At 37.8% G+C, this 19,246-nt stretch overlaps 1 protein-coding gene across 1 annotated transcript in view; it reads left to right on the forward strand.

Moving 5' to 3' along the window:
* Positions 1-141: 141 nt before the first annotated feature.
* LOC120783465 (testis-expressed protein 264 homolog) overlaps positions 142-19,246 on the forward strand; it is a 31,148-nt gene continuing 12,043 nt past the window's right edge. Inside the window, exons 1-2 of the mRNA XM_040116512.1 lie at positions 142-645; positions 5,882-6,103. Of these exons, the coding sequence (XP_039972446.1) occupies positions 391-645; positions 5,882-6,103 (477 nt within the window). The 5' untranslated portion in view covers positions 142-390. The remainder of the gene's footprint in view (positions 646-5,881; positions 6,104-19,246) is intronic.

Genomic DNA, 19,246 nt, shown 5'->3' on the forward strand with positions numbered 1-19,246 from the left:
TAAGGTAGGTTATTTGACACAAAAGTTGGCAAGAACATTTATCAAATGAATATTGGCATTACACTAATGCACTACCTCCTACATCTAATATACCAGTAAACCTGAATTATAAAAAAAAGTGTTACACGTGGACATGTTTTGTTTCTACGAGTTTTATATATTCACTTGTAGTAAAACCAACCCCTTCGGTCGGCATAAATGGTACTTTCCAGGAAGTACCGTGCAATGTTTGATCTTTGGTGCTTTGTCGTTTAGGGCAACAAATCCCAATTCCGTTAAGGACAAGTACCCGCTGAAAACGACAAAACATTTTCTCAAAAATGTTACATGGCGTTGAGTGTTGGGAAGCGGCTGAATAACGGTGCCTGCTCCGCCTGTTAGTAAGCTATCATGTCAGACTGGGTCAGCATGTGTGTGGTTATCAGCCTGGTGTTGAGTATTTTCACAGCGGCGGGTTATATTCTGTACTCGGGACTCCTCTGGGACGTTACCGTGCTAACCGGCTCTCCTCCCATGAAGAAGGTTAAATTCGCCTACAAATTCAAAGAGGGACCGTACAAAAACTGCGGACAACTTTTTAAGGAGTCTCATAGTATTGGACCAGGGCTTTCGTGCATCGGAGTGTTTTACGATGACCCTAAAAAGGTAAGCATCCATTACACAGCACTCTTAATAGAATATCAGTTTATTTTAACAGAGTTTTTCGTAACTTAACTCGAAAATCAGGCAGACTCTGTAACATATAGTAGTCGCCCGCTAGATGGCGATAATACCATTCACTGAAAACGAGTCAAGTGGTCGAAGACGAATCCCCTGCTTCTCACCAGGTAGCCAACACTTGATGGTTTAAATAATCTCATGTATCCCGTCAAAAAGGTTCCTTGAATAATGAATAGTCATTTTAGGGCATTTCATTTGGTCTTGACACTGTCCTTTTTTCTGTGTTTTTTTTTGTTGTTTTTTTTTTCTCTCCAGCATTTTGCAGAGACTTTTGGCACTGAGTGATGTTTGTGTTTTCCCCTTGAGCATTATCATATCACATCTGGACGGGGTGTGGGTTGTTTTGTGGATTCAGATGTCATAAAATATTATCCAAGTTCATTCTGGGGTTGTTTATTTAAGGTCCCGAGATGTGGTCCCACCTCCGTGGCATAAATTAAGGTCTATGGGACTCCAGATTTTTCAATATTTAACAGTATATCATGATTAAATAATTATATTTCAGTAAATACAAAACCTGAAATTATCTTTAAATCAAAGCAGTAAACTCTGGTTACCCACTAATGGCATTGATCACAATAAATCAACAAATTGTAAAAAATTCTATAAAATTTATTTCATGACACCAATCTTATTTTTGCCGTACATTATTGAAATGAATTCCAATTTCTTTCAGAGGCTGATTTATCTGATTTCACAGTTTGAATGACATTTCTTGTGTTTAACTACCAAGCTAAGTTCTTACATGGTTTTGCAGTAACATCCTTGTAACATCCTGCTCATCAATAATAGCCTTATCTAGAGAGTCTCATTCAGATCCCTCAACTGCTGATGAGATTTGAATGTCTGTTGCGTTATAGTGTGTTTTTTAATCTTTGATCAATTAATCAAACTTTTCACACCAGAGTCACGTTGGATTCACCTGCTGACAGTAAGATGACTAGCTTGTCTTTTTAGCTCAGGGTTTTCACCGCAGCATCTCGGTGTGTAAATCAGAATTACCTTGGCATTGTTGTTGCTCTAGTTGGAGAGGAGCTGAGCTGTGAAAGTATAGGGGAAAGTGCCAGAATGAAATAAAATGAGGCACTTTGAAATACTAATTATGAAATGAAATTGAACTCCAGTCGTGCAAATAATAACCAAACGTGTGTTTTCATGTTATTCAATGCCTAGCATAAATTGCCAGTGCATTTGAAGTTCCATTAAGATTAATGGTCAAAATGGGTAAGCTTCCAGCACCTGTTTGAATTTGATTGAAGCTATTTTCGTCTCCTTTACTGCCACACCAGTGCTGCTAAAAACACAATTAGTAAGTTGGATCTCTCCGTGAGATGTTTTCCCACACTCCCAACTGTTCCCTGTGTGAACTCATCCATCCCTGAACCTCAGTGTCTATAAGCAGCAGGAAATAAAATCTGCTGGATCTTTTTTCCTGATACCTAATCCTGCTCACTGATTGGGGTCTCCAAAATCATGTGGTGCTGGTTCTCACATTTTCTCACAAGCGAGTCTTGCGTGAGTCGCTAGAATGGAACAAGGAGTAGCACCATGAAATGGTTAAGCAGTTTGGAGGTTCAGGTAACTAGAGTGGAGAACAGGGGCCTGACAGATATGGTCTTGAGAATCGTTCATCTGCTAGAGCATAAGCTAATACTGAATGTTGAACAATATATGTAGCTGGCTGTTAATCGTTTCAGCTCAAACATATGCATGGTAGAGCTAAAAAGAAATTGGCTGATTTTCTCAGTCAATCAAAAGAAAATCAATTTGCAAAAACTTTGATAATTGACCAACTAGCTGGCTCTGGCTTCTCAAATGTTAAGATTTTGCTGGTTTTCTCTGTTTTACTTCATTGTAGATTTAATTTTTTTCAGTTTTGGATTGTTGGTCGGGAGAAACAAGCTATTTGAAGACGTGAACACTAGCTCTGGGAAAATATGTTGGACATTTTTTACAATTAACTGTATTATTATTATTTTATAAACTAAATGAATAATCCAAAAAAGAAAAAATCAGTAGCATAATCGATAAATAAATGCAGCACATATATACCGTATATGGAACAAAGTTTTAAATCTACAGCTTTAGCAGAGTGAAATGATTAGCCAGTGTCTTGCTTGGCCATTATAAATGATTCTTTCTTCCTATGTCACATATCCTTATTTTAGAAGAAATATTATAAATGGAAGTGCCAGTAGTGAGAACCAAACTTTGTTCATCAGTATTGAGGTACTGGGTCAACTATACTGTGATATTACCTCTGTCAGCATGACTTAACTTTAATATTTGCAATAATCATCTGTCTCTGAAATATGCTGATACCATTTGAAGAACCAGCCATCAATGGTATTGACTTAAGTGGCACTGCTTAAACCTGCCATATTCTGATACACAGCAACCTGATGGTATGTAACCACAGTTGAGCGATGGATTATTCCCAGCTCTGCTTCAAAACCCTTTTGTTTTGCTCATCCTCTTTTTCCCAAGCCGGCAATTAGGCTAGCAGTGGGTCCTAGTTCCTCTGCACAGTCACAGCCAAGTCCTGATCTAAGTTAAAATAATTGTTGTAATGATCTCAGCTCATTAGCGTTCGAGCTTCAGGATGCCGATGATTCAGTCCCCACAGTGCTCTCATATAAGAGGACTGGTATTTGGTGGCTAAATAGTGAGACACTGTCCATTGATATTTGCAGCGAGAAGGATTTTAAAAAATACAGCTGACAGAGGATAAGCGTCAGCATGGCTAGACTCATCCTCTGTTCTGGGTTTTCTCACTTTTACCTCCTTTTAACCACTTCATTTGAAGAAACAAAAGACCTCAACAAGGACTTGAGTTGGTCGTGAGATGGTTGCCATGGAGACATGGCTGGAGCAGCTCTGTCTGTTCCTTCAAACGGCTGCCACAAATTTCTGAGCCCCACTCACTAACCCGCCTACCAGCCTCTTCAAGCCAGGGGGTTTTTCTGACCGGGTGTGCCCACTTCACCTCTACCCTGCGGCTTTCTTCTTGTTTCCTAGCCCTCTACGTCCAATAAACGCCAGTGGGAGGTAACGTGGGTGGATCGTGCGGTTTTCTGTCAAACTTGATATCCCAAGTAAGCATTCGGGGTCAGGGTTTTTTGGCCCTTGAGACAAGGACTGTCTAAATTAAAACCTGGATGACAAGTACAATAGTGATGAAATAACACGTGTGTTATCATCAGGGACCCATGTTTGGGTCACACTATGACGAAAGCAGAGGTCATGGTAACAGGGGTAGGAACCAGTCAGGAAACGTGTATGAGTCTAAATGTTAGTCTTTGTGTTGAATGATGAAATAGTAGAAAATCTCACTAATACTTGCCCTTTCAGAAAGTAATAACAAAACATTAAAAATGTAAGCCTTCCTGAATCTGCGTGTAGATAGAAAATACTTTGTATGCAGGTGAAGGTAGTTTGCATTTCTTTCCCTGTTGCCTTACTAAAGCCAATTCAGATAATCTGCTACAGAGGCACAAAGAAGGGAGTGAATTGAGTTGAATTTCAAAACGTTTTTCTTCAGATGAGAACTGTCAGTGTATTGAGGAAACATCAAAAGACAGCACACTTGTGTCTTGATGAGTGCATAGAGGCAAATAAAAAATTGTGGACAGAGGCTGGTGCTTTTGGCGGTGGTTCTTTTGTTCTGGACTCCCTATTTGTGATGATTAATAAATCAACTTTGCTCAGACTTGCCACTGTGAGCACCCAAAACATCCAAAGAGTCAAAAATACCCTCATGTGTAAAGTTTCCCAAATGTACTTGTGGTACTTAAAAGAAGATCTGTCAAACCATTTACTAGATTATTAAAATACATCTCTCTTGTATTGAACGTGGTGTTTGATGTGTTATCTTTTCAGTTGGCCCAGCTTCACTGACAACCTGACTTCTTTTCTTTTGACTTTTATTGTGACAAACACCATTTTTGATTTGGAGTGGTGAGTAGATGTTTATTTAGGGATTGAGGACATTTGACGATGGGAGATCATCTCTCTTTCTGTGAGACCTTATCGAATCTGCCCTTCATAAGCAATTTGATACCATGCTTACTAGAGACTAGGTGCGGTTTATCTCTCATCACTGAAATATCGTGCAATATAGCAGATTTTCACTATGTGTGTTTGTTGTTTCATGCTTGACAGCAGGATATTGAGTTTACAATGATATAAAACAGAAAAACAGCAAATCCTCGCAATAGAGAAGCTGCAGCCAGGTAATTTTTTGGCTTTTTTTTTTCTTAAAAATGGCTCAGATTAAAAACTGATAATCAGAATTTGTCACATTATGATTCAAATTCACAAAATTAATATCAGTCTACCAAATTTAAGTAGACTACTCCACTATATTCAGAATAATACTCAAAATAGGAAAGAAAGTCTTGGATGTCTCAGGAGTATTCATTTGTAAAAATTGTCTCCCTTTTCTTATTTTTTGATGGGCATTAGGGTGCTCAGAATGCCCACTGGAAAAACAATTGCTGCACTTCCAAAATTCCCCAATTAGAGCTCCTATTAATGAGCATATTTTCTCTTTAACTTTGGCCCCTGGCTGACATCACAGAAGATATCTTTTTTTTTTTTTCCTGCTAATGTCCCATTGTTTGTTTGTTTTTTAATATGTGCTACGCATTACTCATAAAATTGCCTTACATTAAAAACCCTTGTGTTTTTGACTCATCAGTCTTTAGAGACAGGTACTCTGGAAATGTTGACGGTGGGTGCTATTTCAGAGTTTTTCTCCTGTTTTTCAGGGAGATCGAGTGGCATGAGTAAAGATGATGCACAAAGTAGGGTTTTTGTACAATCAGTTCCTGCACTGAAACAAAAGCAAACGTTAAGGGATTTTTGGAAATTGCCAGATAACATTTTTTCATTGAGAGCATTAATCTGTCAATGCTGTTGTTGTCATATTGGAGGCTCTGTGTAATTATGGCATTTGAAATTACTATAATGAGGAAAAAATGGAAAAGTCAAATGCTGGTAAGATTACTGAGTGTGGGTATCTTTTCTATCTGATAAATCTATCTAAACTATCAGTCTATCTTGTGCATATGTCCTCTCTCTCTATCCTCTCTAACTTTATCTATTGTTTGTTTTATTAAAGTTATTTACTAGGTTATTTGACCCTTCCTTTTGTTCCTAGGTGCCTGGACCACAGTGCCGCTGTGCTGTTGGCAGTATTCTGAGCGAAGGAGAAAATGAGGCCGACGAGGAGCTTCTAAAGCGTTATGAGACATCTGGCTTTAATGTCTTTTCCTTTCCCGAAGTCACACACGTGGTCACTACTTCGTTCCCCCACAGGACGTTTTTCTCTATCCTCCTGAGCATGAGGAGAGTCTACCCACAGCTAGAGCTCTACATCAAGGTATTATGCTCTTTGGACTCTTTTCTGCAGAACCTTTTAATCTCAATCCCCTCACCTGACATACAGTATTTTTATATCACAGTCAATTTTGGATTCAAACTATAAGAAAATGCAAATATTCCATTCAGGAAAGTATGATGCAATAAGATTAATGATAACCCAAAAACTGGAAAATAAAGTTTACTTATGTATAACTATTTGTTCCATATGACATATACTGTATATACATTTGGGGGCGTGTATATACACACTAACTCAATAGATTTGGCAGTGGTTTAGAGACAATGTACATACATGTTCACACTACACAGAACTATTAGCCATGCATGGACAGATGTTTTCCATATATCTCTTTGTGCAAGCCCAGTGTGTATTTGAAAAGTGTCTTAATTCCGATGTGAACTAAATCTAAGGGTAAAGGAAAACTGAATTAATTACTCTGCATCACAGTGAAGCATACACTATCTTCACACAGCCAGCATCTTAAGCCTGTCACATACATGTCCCATGGGCCCTAGTGTCCCCACAAAGTGTCTTTGGTGCACATCGAGTCAGCACACACAGCACCATTGAAGCACTTTCAGTGTTTCTATTTTGACTCAGGTCCCAACCATTTACAAAATATTTAACATTATAAGACATTATTTCTGAATGATATTTCCTATTGAACATGGGAAAAGGTGGAATAAATAACCATTATGAGCCACTGCCTGAATATATTTATTTCAGCAAAAGGAAAACGGCAAAGGAAATGTGCAAGCATGTGTGTATGATAGAATGAGTCATTGCCGAGTCTGTTGTGGGGTTACATCAAACAGTTGCAAGTAAATAATCAATATCTCGACTCATGATTGTCACATGCACATCTGAGTCATACTGTGTGTTTTCAGGCCTCACAAGGTTAAAATGTAATTTGTGAAAAGCTGAGGATGTCATATCTCTTCTTTACACTTTCTTTGTGGCATCCCCTGGAGGGCTGGTAGGTGTGTGTTAGGTAGTACAGCAGGAAGAGATTAATGGCTGGAAAGGAGGTGGAGACGTGGAGTGAACTTGAAGACAAAGGAGAAGAAGAGAAGGAGAACATTTTGAGCCCCTTTTACCAATTTATGATGAATGATCTCACTGAGTGCTGTTCGAGGGATGCTGGGAAAGTGAGTCATTGTGATGAGCAGAGAGTTTTGCAGATATGGTTTAATTATGCGGCCTGCTAAAACAGGTGGCAACACCACAGGTTGTCTCAATCACTCTGCCTCTGCTGGAGGAATGTGTTTGCGTGTCCTGTCTGGCTGGCTCTACCATCTGCTTGGATGCTGTTTAAACTTGGCTCCGCTCCAGTGGCACTTACCCTGTCTGAAAGGTCAGCTTACACAGTCATCAAACTGGGCATCAGTCTCCTTCACCAATAATATTAAATCTTCCTGTGCTCTTTGTTTCCACACTTGCTATATATGATTTACTGTCCTGTTTGAAGTATCAACACTTACTGGCTATAGTTGTTGTATTTGTTGCATAGCTCCATTTAATGAAAAGCAGTATTATTATTGTTATTATCCCATAAATTATATGGGATTTTCTCATGTACTCAGTTGCCAGTTTATTAGATACAAATTGCTATGCAATCTAGTGGTCTAATAAAAATAAATGCCTCCATGAAAATCTTAATGTTTTGTTGAAAGGTTTTTAGAGCGGTGTTGATTCAACTTTCTGGTTATTCAGGAGGCTGTAGTTTCTAATAGTTAGAAATTACACCCTCATTTATATAGTTGGGGTGGACAAAATATTGGAAACACCCCTCAATACAATGTGATACAATTCAACAGCACGACTAACAGCTTAACCGATATTCGTTCTGCTTATAATGTCTCATGTGGGTGGTTTTCTGTCCTCATCCATTATTTCCCCTCCAGCTGTTATTGATATGCAACTAGTGGAAAAAAATCCCACACATAAACTCATATTGTTCATATTGACATGTTGTAGAGGGAGGCAGGCTTAAAAGGCAAAATATAAAGAATACAAGTTGTCTGTCTGTCTGTAGGATACCTCAAAAACTCAGACTGATTTCCATTAAATTAAGTGAATAAATAGATCTTGGACCAAGAAAAAAAAATTGATTTAGGAGTTTTGATCTGGGGTATCTGCCTCTAGACAACACAATAAGCTACAGCCATGAAATCCTCAGAGAGAGACTTGATTCCAAATCCTCTGGTTATGTTTAGGAGTCCAGAAAATCCATTTCATTTAAAATTTCAGTTACATGAATTACATCTTTGGATGTAACTTGCAAGTTGGACAGTTGAACAGTGCAGATGCAGTTTGCAGCTGTTTCTCTTTTGATTCTACACTACATTTGCAATGTCCAGTGGTATTGCACTTTGGTATTCTGTTAATAAAAGACAGCCATCTGGTTATTTAAATACAGCTGTGTGTTCTCAAATATCAGTTTAATAGGGATGTTGGTATCCCCCTGTGGTCTCAAACCACCCTGTACAACACTTGAGTCAATTTTGTTGGGAAACTTCACATTGAAATTCAGTTCTTGTTTCTTGCAACATCCAGTACTTTGTTACCTCCTGCAGACTGATTCTGTTGCATCACAGTATATTCACCCAGAATGCTCCTTTACCTGGTGTTCTCTCAGAAGCAACATTGCCCTATGAAGGCAGAGAATTGAATCCTAATTACTGAATACATTTACATGGTAACTTTAAAAAAGTGATGACCGAAATATATTGTCACGCAAATGTCAGCCATCAAACTGACTGACCCAGCTGAACCATTTTGAAACTGTTAGAGCATTTAAAACAGCCACATTTATTATCTAAACCACAGGCAATTGTCTTCGTTTCATGCTTCCTTATATCTTTTCCAGCTAGTGCACACTGAAAACCGATCAACACTATATCTGGAATTAAAAGAAAAATGCAATACCATTTAAAAATTACAAAAGGATAAATATTCTGAAGAAAATTTATGTTGGCCTGCGGCTAAAAATTTGTCCAAAACTTTGAACCAGTTAAAATGTTCTAACACGTTGAGTCTTTGGAACCTTAGAAACATTTTTATTGGCAAGTAACTGCTAAACTTGAGTTAACAGTTAAAAGAGTTGAAGTATTAAGTGTCAGTTAATTGTAAGCAGGAAAGGGAGTTGAAATGTTAAAGGTGAAACACTGCAAAGTAGTTCATATTTCAGTGAAGTTTTAAATGTAAGTATGAAAAGGAGATTAAGTGTCAAGTGTCTGAAGGACTTAAAGCAGTTCAGGTTTCAGTGGAATGTGAAGTGTTTCTGAGACTGCTGAAGTCGCTTCAAGTATTTGAGATGAAAGCCGTTGAAGAGTCAGTTAAAATAAAATGCTAAAAGGGGTTGAAGCAACAATTGCAGAGAATGACCTTTTTTAAAGTATTTAAACCACATTTGAAATCTATGTGAAAGGCCAGCGCCTTGTCAACATATACAAATCATGAAACACTACAGCATCTGACTTCATTATAGTTTGTTAGTATATATAGTTCGACAACGATATTTAAAACTGAAATATGGCTGGCATTTACCAGAAGCAGCCTAACAGCACGGCCAGTTCTAAATGGCTTTCGTTTTGTGAATACAGCATGCTGTTGATGGCTGACACTTACAATATCCCAAGTGGTGAGACCTTTTCAAACAAGCTCATCAGCATTTAGCATGCTTGGCTTGTCATGGCACAATGATTTCTGTCTGTCAGACACTTTGAGTCTCTGCCCCTTGGCCGGCATGATATTTGCCTAGTCAGACCATCGATCGGCTCCAGTGTTTTTCTTCTGTGCCTTGGCTTTTCAGGAGTCAGCTACATCACAGGCACCTTGGCATCTTGAGATTTGATTCAAGCACGGTGGCCAGGTCTTCAGACTGGATTGGGGACTGGGGTGTGAGGATAATATTGCTGACATTCACCAAGATCTAAAGGTTTGTGAAAGGCAGACGATTGGAACATTTGTTTGCTTGAGGGCACTGAAATTTTTTTCCAGCGTAGATGTTCTGGGCTGAATATAAAGCAAGTTTTCCTTTGTTCCTTTGAAATGGCCTTTTTTAGCAAGTGATGCACATGGTAAAGTGATCATATAGTCTTCCTCAGCAAGATGGAAAGTGGAGCCTCATTTGTGGGACAGAATGTGCTGCCTCTCGCAATACTTATTAGTCTCATCTGCATAGGCGAAAGGGATGCAAAGCAGTACACAGATGCTAGTCCGCAGGGCCTGTAAAACACGAAGAATTTCGCTAGCTATGATGCACAATCAGAAAGGTCAGAAAAGGTCATGGGGTTTATATGCTGGACAAAGTCGTGGAGGCAATGTCATATGCTGGAAGATTTAAAGGGAAACCTGGCTTAATTATAATTTTAATTCTGAGGGTTTGTCATTTTATGATTGAATTCAAGCGTATTTTATTCCCATTGGCAGGGTGAGGTTTCAAATCGGGGAGAAAATGAGATTAAATTCAGAACCCCTTAGGGTAGTTTTCATACAGAACTTTTTAAGGTGTATTCAAATATACAGAGGTTGTATTTATTTATTTTGTCTGTTTCAGTTGTAACTCATGACACTACTGAGGTTCAGGGATCAGTCCATGTGGTTAGAATGATTTACTGGCAAACGGTCAGCTTTTATAAAGCCTTACATTTCTTGTGTCTACAAAATTATTATCTTTCATGATTTACTCTGACAGGAACTCTTAAAATTGCCCAACCCGTATATGTCTTCCTTGTTGACATTAAACCATCAAAAACCTTTTTGTTGCACACTTTCTAGAGCATCGTTTGTTCTTTCACTAATCACATTATTCTTTATAGGAACCTCAACTATATTTGAAGCTTTCACACCCAAACTTCAAATACGGAATCCATATCTAAACATTGTATGTGCAACGTCACATCTGTTAAAAACCCCACTTATCCTTCCTTTTCCTTTTTTGTAATTCTTTCCTGATGTCTCCTAAGCACAAAAAACCTGCACTATTTGGAGTTAGAATTATGTGAGCTAAGTCAAGGAATTTTAAAAATGAAAATAAATGCTTAATTATTCTTTATGCGATAAAAATGTTTTAAAAACATATGTTTTTGATAGATATGCTCAGCTTAAGACCTCATAACTTCTATTAGTAAAATCAGTATGTCTTGTATGTGATTTTATTTTTAAATAAATCCTTGGGCCTGTTTTATCAAGAATGTTGCATCATGACCCTGTGAGCTAACTCTCCCCACAGGAAGCTCTGTGGAGTTTGTCAAATGTTCAAACATGACTTTCATCCTCCAGCTGGGAATCTATTGTTGGTGTTAAATGTCACATCTACATATGATTGATCTGATAAAAACTTTTCTCTGTTGCACTGTCACTCTGAATCAAGATCAGGCAGTGGGCTTGGATTACAATTTAAGAAGGGTAGTTGTTTTTAGACAAATTGTCTTGTGCCAGTGGCCATCTTATCAATCAGTTAGGATGTGAAGATCGAGTAAATGCTTAAAAGATGTGCAATGTCTACTTCAATGTTATTAGTGTGATAGTGCATTGGTAAATTTGATCCTTGGTTTGCCCTTCTTTGCAATGTTGATATAGTGAAAATATGTCAAAGAAAATGACTGGAGAAGCACCATAAATAACACAATATTGTGGAGCTACAGTACAGTGACTTAAATAATCTCCTTCAAAATGAGATACACTTATAGCAAAACTATGTGCTGTAAGTGTATCTCCTTGTATTTAGTTCTTGCAGTCATTAAAAAAAAACTGTAAATACTGCTGCTGACATATTTGTGATTGGATTATTTACCAAGCAAAGTCCAAAAGTCAGAACACACACACTCAGTCTCTTGTCCATCCATCCTGTGAGAGTCTCCCTGGAGCCAATCCCAGCTGAGGGTTAAGGGTTATCATAGGGCTGACATATAGACACATATAGAGTCTCGCTCACATTCACACACTCACATATACACCTACGGGCTATTTAGAGTCGCCACTGTCAGCAACAGTGCTAACCACTGCACAAACAGTGCTAACCACTGCACCATCATGCCGCACTCATTCTCTTGTCAGCTAAAATATTCCTACAATTTGGGTGTGTCTTTTGCTGAGATAGACATGCAAATTAAATGAATTTGCCCTTGTGTCCTCTTGAGGGATTTTTCTGAAATGCAATCCAAGAGGCAATTCCGAACCATTCAAGTATGAGTCCAACCACAGGGTGGGGGCACATAACCAAGGTGCAGAGTTTTGAGACCTCAGTGAGTGAATTTAAGGAAATAGGAAAGATAAAAAAGAGGCTTAGCACTTAGCTGCTTTATTCAGTTGAGTGACTTTCAAACAGTCCTTGTTCATTTGTCAGGGCTGAATAAGTCTGTGTAAAGAGTGTTATTGCTTGAGTGACACCTGTATTGTTCGTACTGGAAGCGACTACTGTCACTCATTATGCCCTCGGTCCCTTTGAACCACTTTTTTATCCCTCTGGGCTTTAAAAGGAAATGTAAACTATAGAAGGGCTGTAGAGATACGATGTTCCATCATCCCCTCCTCTGTGTGAAGGAGAAGGATTCTGACAAATGTTTGAAAAGACTCTTCTACTGGTGAGAAAACACGATTGTTACTACTGTTTTGACATTTAAAATGGCCATCTGACAAAGCAAAACAGAAAAGAAAAGAAATGCGGCATTAATATGAGGGGTTCATTGGATATGATTAGAGAAGTAAAGGAAGAGGAATGACGGGAAAGTAAATTGGTAGGGACAGGAGGGCAGTAGGCATCTGATGGAGTGGTATCCTCCATAATCTTACAGATTGCTGTCATTAACAGACTTGCTACAGGAAGCAGTCAAATGTCACCGTCCCCTCAATTACACATTCCGTGCTGCTGCTGAGTGCTAGTGTTGGCTTTGCAGTACCTCTTTACTCATACTTTTAAGTAGTTTAATGGAAGAACCTAGGAGAAGAGCTGACACGGTGCCAGCAAATGGCAATTTCAATCCAAAGGTCACTTTTTCAGTTTCTCTGACTTCTAAAATTATTTAAGGAGAGCTCCACCAATCTTACACATCAAACACAAAACACAAAAAACGTGTAGAATATAAAACACGATATCTCTGGTTCTGCTGCACTGATTTTGATCCTTTTCTTTTTTTTTAAATTTCAACTATCCATTGTGGGTCTAGTGCTATAACAGTACAGTTTTAATCATTTGGGGTACTCTTTTCATACCTGTTTGAAAGTTAAGTTTGGTGAAGGTTCAATCCAGTTTTTAAATTTCTGTATTCCCCTCTGCTCAGAAAAACTGCAATGTCCTTTGGTAGTAAGATAGAAGGCTTGGTCCAATGGTCATGTTATCTGTAAGACAGACAGTCTGTACCCTGCAGCCTCTGAAAGCCTGCTGTCATTCTAAACCATCAGGTGAATATTACCTTTGAAGTCATTTTAACTTACTGCAACCCAAGTTGTTAGTGTTCCTGCAGCATTTAGCACCAAAATATGTATTGGTTCTCCATTTTGAACAGCTTAAGTGAACACCAAATTATGTTCTGTTTGCTTCCTGTCCTGAAAGTATGCAAGAGAAATCTGCTTCTTGTGTCTTCTTCATATTCACCATACCCTGTGGACAGCAATCTGAACTCAAACATACCTCGGCAAATATGACCAGAATGACCCTGAAATAACAACTGGAATCTATTAGCACTTGTTCCACAGAATCACTCAATGTCCTGCATATACAGGATATACAGCATGTGTAGCTAAACAGGCATGGACAGTAAAACATGTCTGTTTATTCACTTACAGGCAGTGTCCTATTTATAGTGCAAATGAAAGCTATTTGAACTTAAGTTATATTTTTTAATGTTTTTTTCAAATGGATAGTGTTCATTTGTGATACCGCACATCTTTCGAGACCTCGCTGGAATAAGAAAAAAAAAAGCCTTGAATTTAGTTCTGATCACCTTTGAGAGATGACACGGTGCAGTTACCCTAAAGCAATTTACACGCATTTAATACTGGCAGCCTTCTAAGGCCGTCTTATATACATTCTACTTGTCTTGTATTTCTCCAGAGACCAAACCTTTTCTGCCTTTTAAGTAAAACAAAGTTTTCTCAACCTCCAGCAGCAATACAGATTAGAGTACTTTTATAAAGAAGATAAAACTTATAAAGAACTCTACCAGTCTCCAAATGCAACAGTCATATAATATATTGTATAATCTTCATTGTGACAATTAGAAGAAAAGCCTTCAAACTTATCTTTAGAAGACATAGGCTGTGGTTTTCTCCATGTGTGAAGGACTTAAAAAGCCCTGCATACTTTAGAAAATACATGGCATAATACTGGACGATGAAATTAATTTTTGATGATAAGATGATGATGGCAAATTAGACATTTGAATCAAAAACAATTTACTGTAACTGACATTATCCTGCTAACCCATAGAAATACCAGATGCTAGACTCTCTAGTCATGTAGGCACATGCATGAATACAGCCTGGATTAATAGTATCATTAACATGTGGGCAGTGTAGCCTACAACTTGCCAGACAGCTGAAGATGAGTTCTCTTGATCAGGGAAAAATTCAGATCTAAAACTAGTCATTTACCTTTGTTTTAAGACAGCAGTTCCCATATTATTATCCTTGCAGTATTATCATTCATAATTTTTATTATTAACATAACTTTTTCATGCAATTTTCTTATGTGTGTTTTTCCGCCAAATTGTGAGCTGTAATTTGCACTCTTTTTTTGGTTTAACTGGGAATTAGTTGTGTCACTGGTGTACTTTGTTTATTTGTGTGATGTTTTGTCATGCTATTGGTTGAATAGAAATGGCTTGAGTGCTGAGTTTAGTGTTATCATTTTTGTTGCTCACCGGGAAATAGTAAATTGTACTTAATATATCTAGAAAACAGCCCTGTTTGCACATTATTTGAGTCCAGTCAATGGTCAGGAGCACTTATCTGCCACTTTGTTCCATCAGCTGTCTTCTTCACTGCTGATAGTGGTGTTCAGTTCCTTTTGCCTTTTTCCTCAGGATGTCTCCTGAGGGGCCATGCTTTTTGTGTCCGTCTCAGTAATCAGAATGATAATTTGTTGGCTGTTTTCCTCTGAAAAAATCAGTTTTTTCCTTCTCCCCCTCCCTGTGGGCAGCAGATCTTTGCTTGTCTCCATCAATGTTTCACTGTCTCTGTCTCATTTAGGCTGACTTTCTTTTTAAGGTACAGTAGCTGCAGTGCCCCCTGGGATTTGGACTCACTATGAACTTTGCTTTTTTTACAAATGCAAATGCTGGAAAATGTTAATAGTTTTGATTTATTCCCTTATGTACCTCTGTAGCATATTTTTCTCACCACACGCATGAACTCTATAGGAGATAACTAAATGTTGGACTGTAGAGATGAATAATACCTTTGAACCAATCAGTACTATTGTTAATTATGAGAAATGCTAAAAATTAGGGTTTTAAGTACATTCTTGCAACATTGTTGGCACAAAAAACCTAAAAGACATTTAAATATTGATTGATAAATTTAATATTATCTCAGCTAAAATTACAATGAGCCTACTTTTACTTACTTCATTAAATTTACATTACTTAGTGATTCTACATGAGCAGTATTTCCTCCACCCACTCAGCCTGATACACGGATCTTCATTTCTCTCTGTGTTGCTGCTGCGCACAACGTCTACCCTGGTTAACATGGCAGCTGAGGTGTTATCACCGTTATCTGTAAAAGGGCAAGGTTCTGTGGAAACCAGGGCATGTTTCTGTTTGACAGACCGCTTGTCCACTGCAGTGGAGAGGTGATCTTATCTGCACACTTGCAGTTTTGCTTTTATCTGTGTCATACCATTGTAAATTGCACATCTTTGGGTCTTAGACTGTTGGTCAGACAGCACAAGCAAGCTGAAGGCATCATCTTTACCTCTGGGAGACAGAGTTGGGCATTTTTAGCCACACCAGCAGCTTGGTTCTAGGAATGGAAATGTCGGCTGCTCTCTAGCGTTTCATTTAGCATCACCATCAGGTCAAAATTGAAATTTACCCAATACTTTTGTTTATGACCAAATACCCGAAATACTATCGTCATTCCCATCAGCCTCAGCTGTACTATGTGTTAAGCTAAGTTTAGTAGAGTTTGATTTACTTTAGTAGTAATTAGCAAATTTAAGCATGATAAAACACCAAACAAAGGTGGTGAACATGACAACCATTAGAAAACATGTTAAACACAATTTTAACGTTGTCATTGTTAAAATTTGTCATGCTGATGTTAACATTTAGCTCAAAGCTCCACTGTGCCTAAGTACAGAACGGCTAGCATGGCTGTAGACTTATAGTCTTGTTTACTGTTTTCTGACATTTGATAGAGTAAACTATCAGTTGGTTAATCGTAAGAATAGCTGACAGATCAATCGATAATGAAGATAACTGTTAGTTGCAACCCTAAATGACAGGAAAATAAAAGCACCCTATTACATGTAGAGTCTGATCTGCTGATTAGTCCTATTGCTGCAAAAACCTCAGGTACCCAGGTAGCATCCTGGGGGAACTATGCTACACAGCCACCAGATGAAGGGAGGGATTCTTGAAAATTCAAAGTCGCTGTGATACATAAAGAGCCACCTGGGAAGAGCATTTCTCATTTCTGTGTGTTGTGGGATTTAATGGGTCCTCTACAAAGCCACCACTGGTAGCTTGTGCGCAGGCTTTATTTATGTCAGGTTTGACTTTGGTTATTCTCCCTCTACCAGGGCTTTTTTCCTTGTTGAAATCACTCCTCTGGAGCCCAAATGAATTCACTATATTTGTTGTGCTTTCTCAGAGTGCCTCTGGGCCTCTCCTCCACCAACACTTCCAGTTCCACACTCGTGAAAAATTTACACCTCTTTTGTCCGTCATTGAATTGCCGCTCATGAGGGGAAATTGCAGAAAAATGTCATTTTTTAGAAATGAAATTATTTTTTGTTTAAAACTGATACTAGGAAAATGGATACTTAGTAACATTACTTGACAAAAAGTCTCACAATTAATAACTTCTAAATTAAATTTCCTGAGAGGAAAAAGCTGATAAAGTAAATAAATAAAGAAAAAAATAATAATTGTAAAAAATGCATTTTTACAAGTCAAATCACTTCACATCACTGCTGGTCAGTACCCACCTTTTCTAATTTGCTGCATCATTTTTGGGATATTTGCTGCTCAATAAAACAGTGAAAGTGTTTAATCTTCAATTTTTGTCGTTTCAGAAAGAAAGTTAGTGCTAGTATTTCTTGACAAGACCCAATTATGATATTATCACGTTTTCCCTCACTGGCTGGCTAGCATGTTACCAGGGGTTGACATAGTGAAATATTCTGGTAAAATGGAGTACACTGTCATTGGCAATGACTGTCAGATGCTCAGTACAGTTGCTTAAGAGTTATTCATCTCTTCAGTGGGTGTTTGAGTCTGTAAGCTGCAGCAGGTTGGACTACAGTCAACCAAGTTGAAGAATTTGATGTGGATTTTCATGCTACGATTACTTTGTTTCATTTTTTTCATTTTTTTTAAATTCATGAAATAATAAATGACAGGGCATTAACATTTGAAGAAGGTTCATTTTTAAATGTCTGTTTGATGCAGGGGTTGTATTTACTTCTTTTCACTTCAAAAAACAACAAAATATATAATTTGCCCACGGGTGCCCAACCCTGCTGCATACAACGATGTACACTACCGGTCAAAAGTGTTAGAACACCTCCATTTTTCCAATTGTTTTCATAACATCTTTCAAGTTGTTTTTACGTAGTTATTGTCTCATTGCACTCTGAAAATTTGTCCTGACACTGTTGCATAAGTTCACACGAATGTGTTGCACTTACAGGTTGCTTTACTTTCACCTTCTCTCAGTTCTTCTCAAACCAGCTCGTCTGGAGAGTGTGCTGGCCTTTTCATCACTTGAAGCCAACATCTAGTCCTTTTCTTCTCAGGTTGTTCTGAGTCTACTTTAACAGACTGAGTAGAGGTTTGTTTTGGGTCATTATCTTGCTGTAGGATGAACCCCTGACCAACCAGTCTGTCTTCCTTTCTCATATGCCTTTTTCTCACCATTCTGACAGCAACATACAGCACTACTTCCTGCAGTACAGTGTTGTCCTAATAAAGCATCAGAGGGTGAAGTAACACAGTCTGTTCCAACACTGCCTTTGTACAGAGAGAGGTACCTGTAGGAATAGTTTGAATTATTTTTCAAGGCTTCATTAACTTCCATTGCTTCAGGAAATCTGTAAATTAACCAATTTCTTAATCCCTGAAAAAAGCATGTGTCTATGAAATTAACATGATTTTTCTGTTTTTGGTGACCTACACTTCTTTTTTTTTTTTTTTTTTTTTTGTCTCGGGCAGTTTAAAATGGGAGTGTTATAAAATGTTTGACCGGAAGTATAAGTGCAATGTTAATGTGTTTTCAGATATTTTTATTACCATATTATCATATGGATAATAGTTTATAATAATCATACAAAAAGGGTATGCACTAACCTTTTCCTCCAATGTGTTAAGTATTTACATATTGTGTTATAAGTGTCTTATCTGGTAATACCTAAATAAACTATTCTTAGATAATCTGAATTTCTCCTTCAGCTGTTGACATGCACTATAATAATTTATAATTATAATATTACATTATAATTTAATTATAACCATTATTGCACCTGTTAAAACCTTGAGTGTTATTTTAATCTAATTAAAATTCAAATCACAGTAAGCATGCCCCAATTAACAGACCTATATTACTTGTCAATTTTTCAAATTACTTTGGCCTTTAAATAATTTAGTCTGATTTTGGTCATTTGACTTGATTAATTTGATTACAAATGCAAATAGCACTCCAGAAATCTTGTTTTAGAGCTCTAGAAATACTCTGTACAGTTTCATTTATTTATCCAAGGGCTGATGTAATGTATTTGCACAGGAATCCCATGCAGATGTTGCTCTCCATATTAAGAACCTAGAAAGAGAGGACAATAGCACATCCTCATTCTTTATGTAGACCATCTATCCTTCACCCATTCCCTGAGGACTTGCTGCACAGTGGCTACAGACACAAAGCTAGAATGAGAAAGTGTGTTTAGAGGTGATTAAATGGCCATGTGTACACAAC

The sequence above is a fragment of the Xiphias gladius genome, chromosome 21 (assembly GCF_016859285.1).
Source record: "Xiphias gladius isolate SHS-SW01 ecotype Sanya breed wild chromosome 21, ASM1685928v1, whole genome shotgun sequence".
NCBI classification, from domain to species: Eukaryota; Metazoa; Chordata; class Actinopteri; order Istiophoriformes; family Xiphiidae; genus Xiphias; species Xiphias gladius.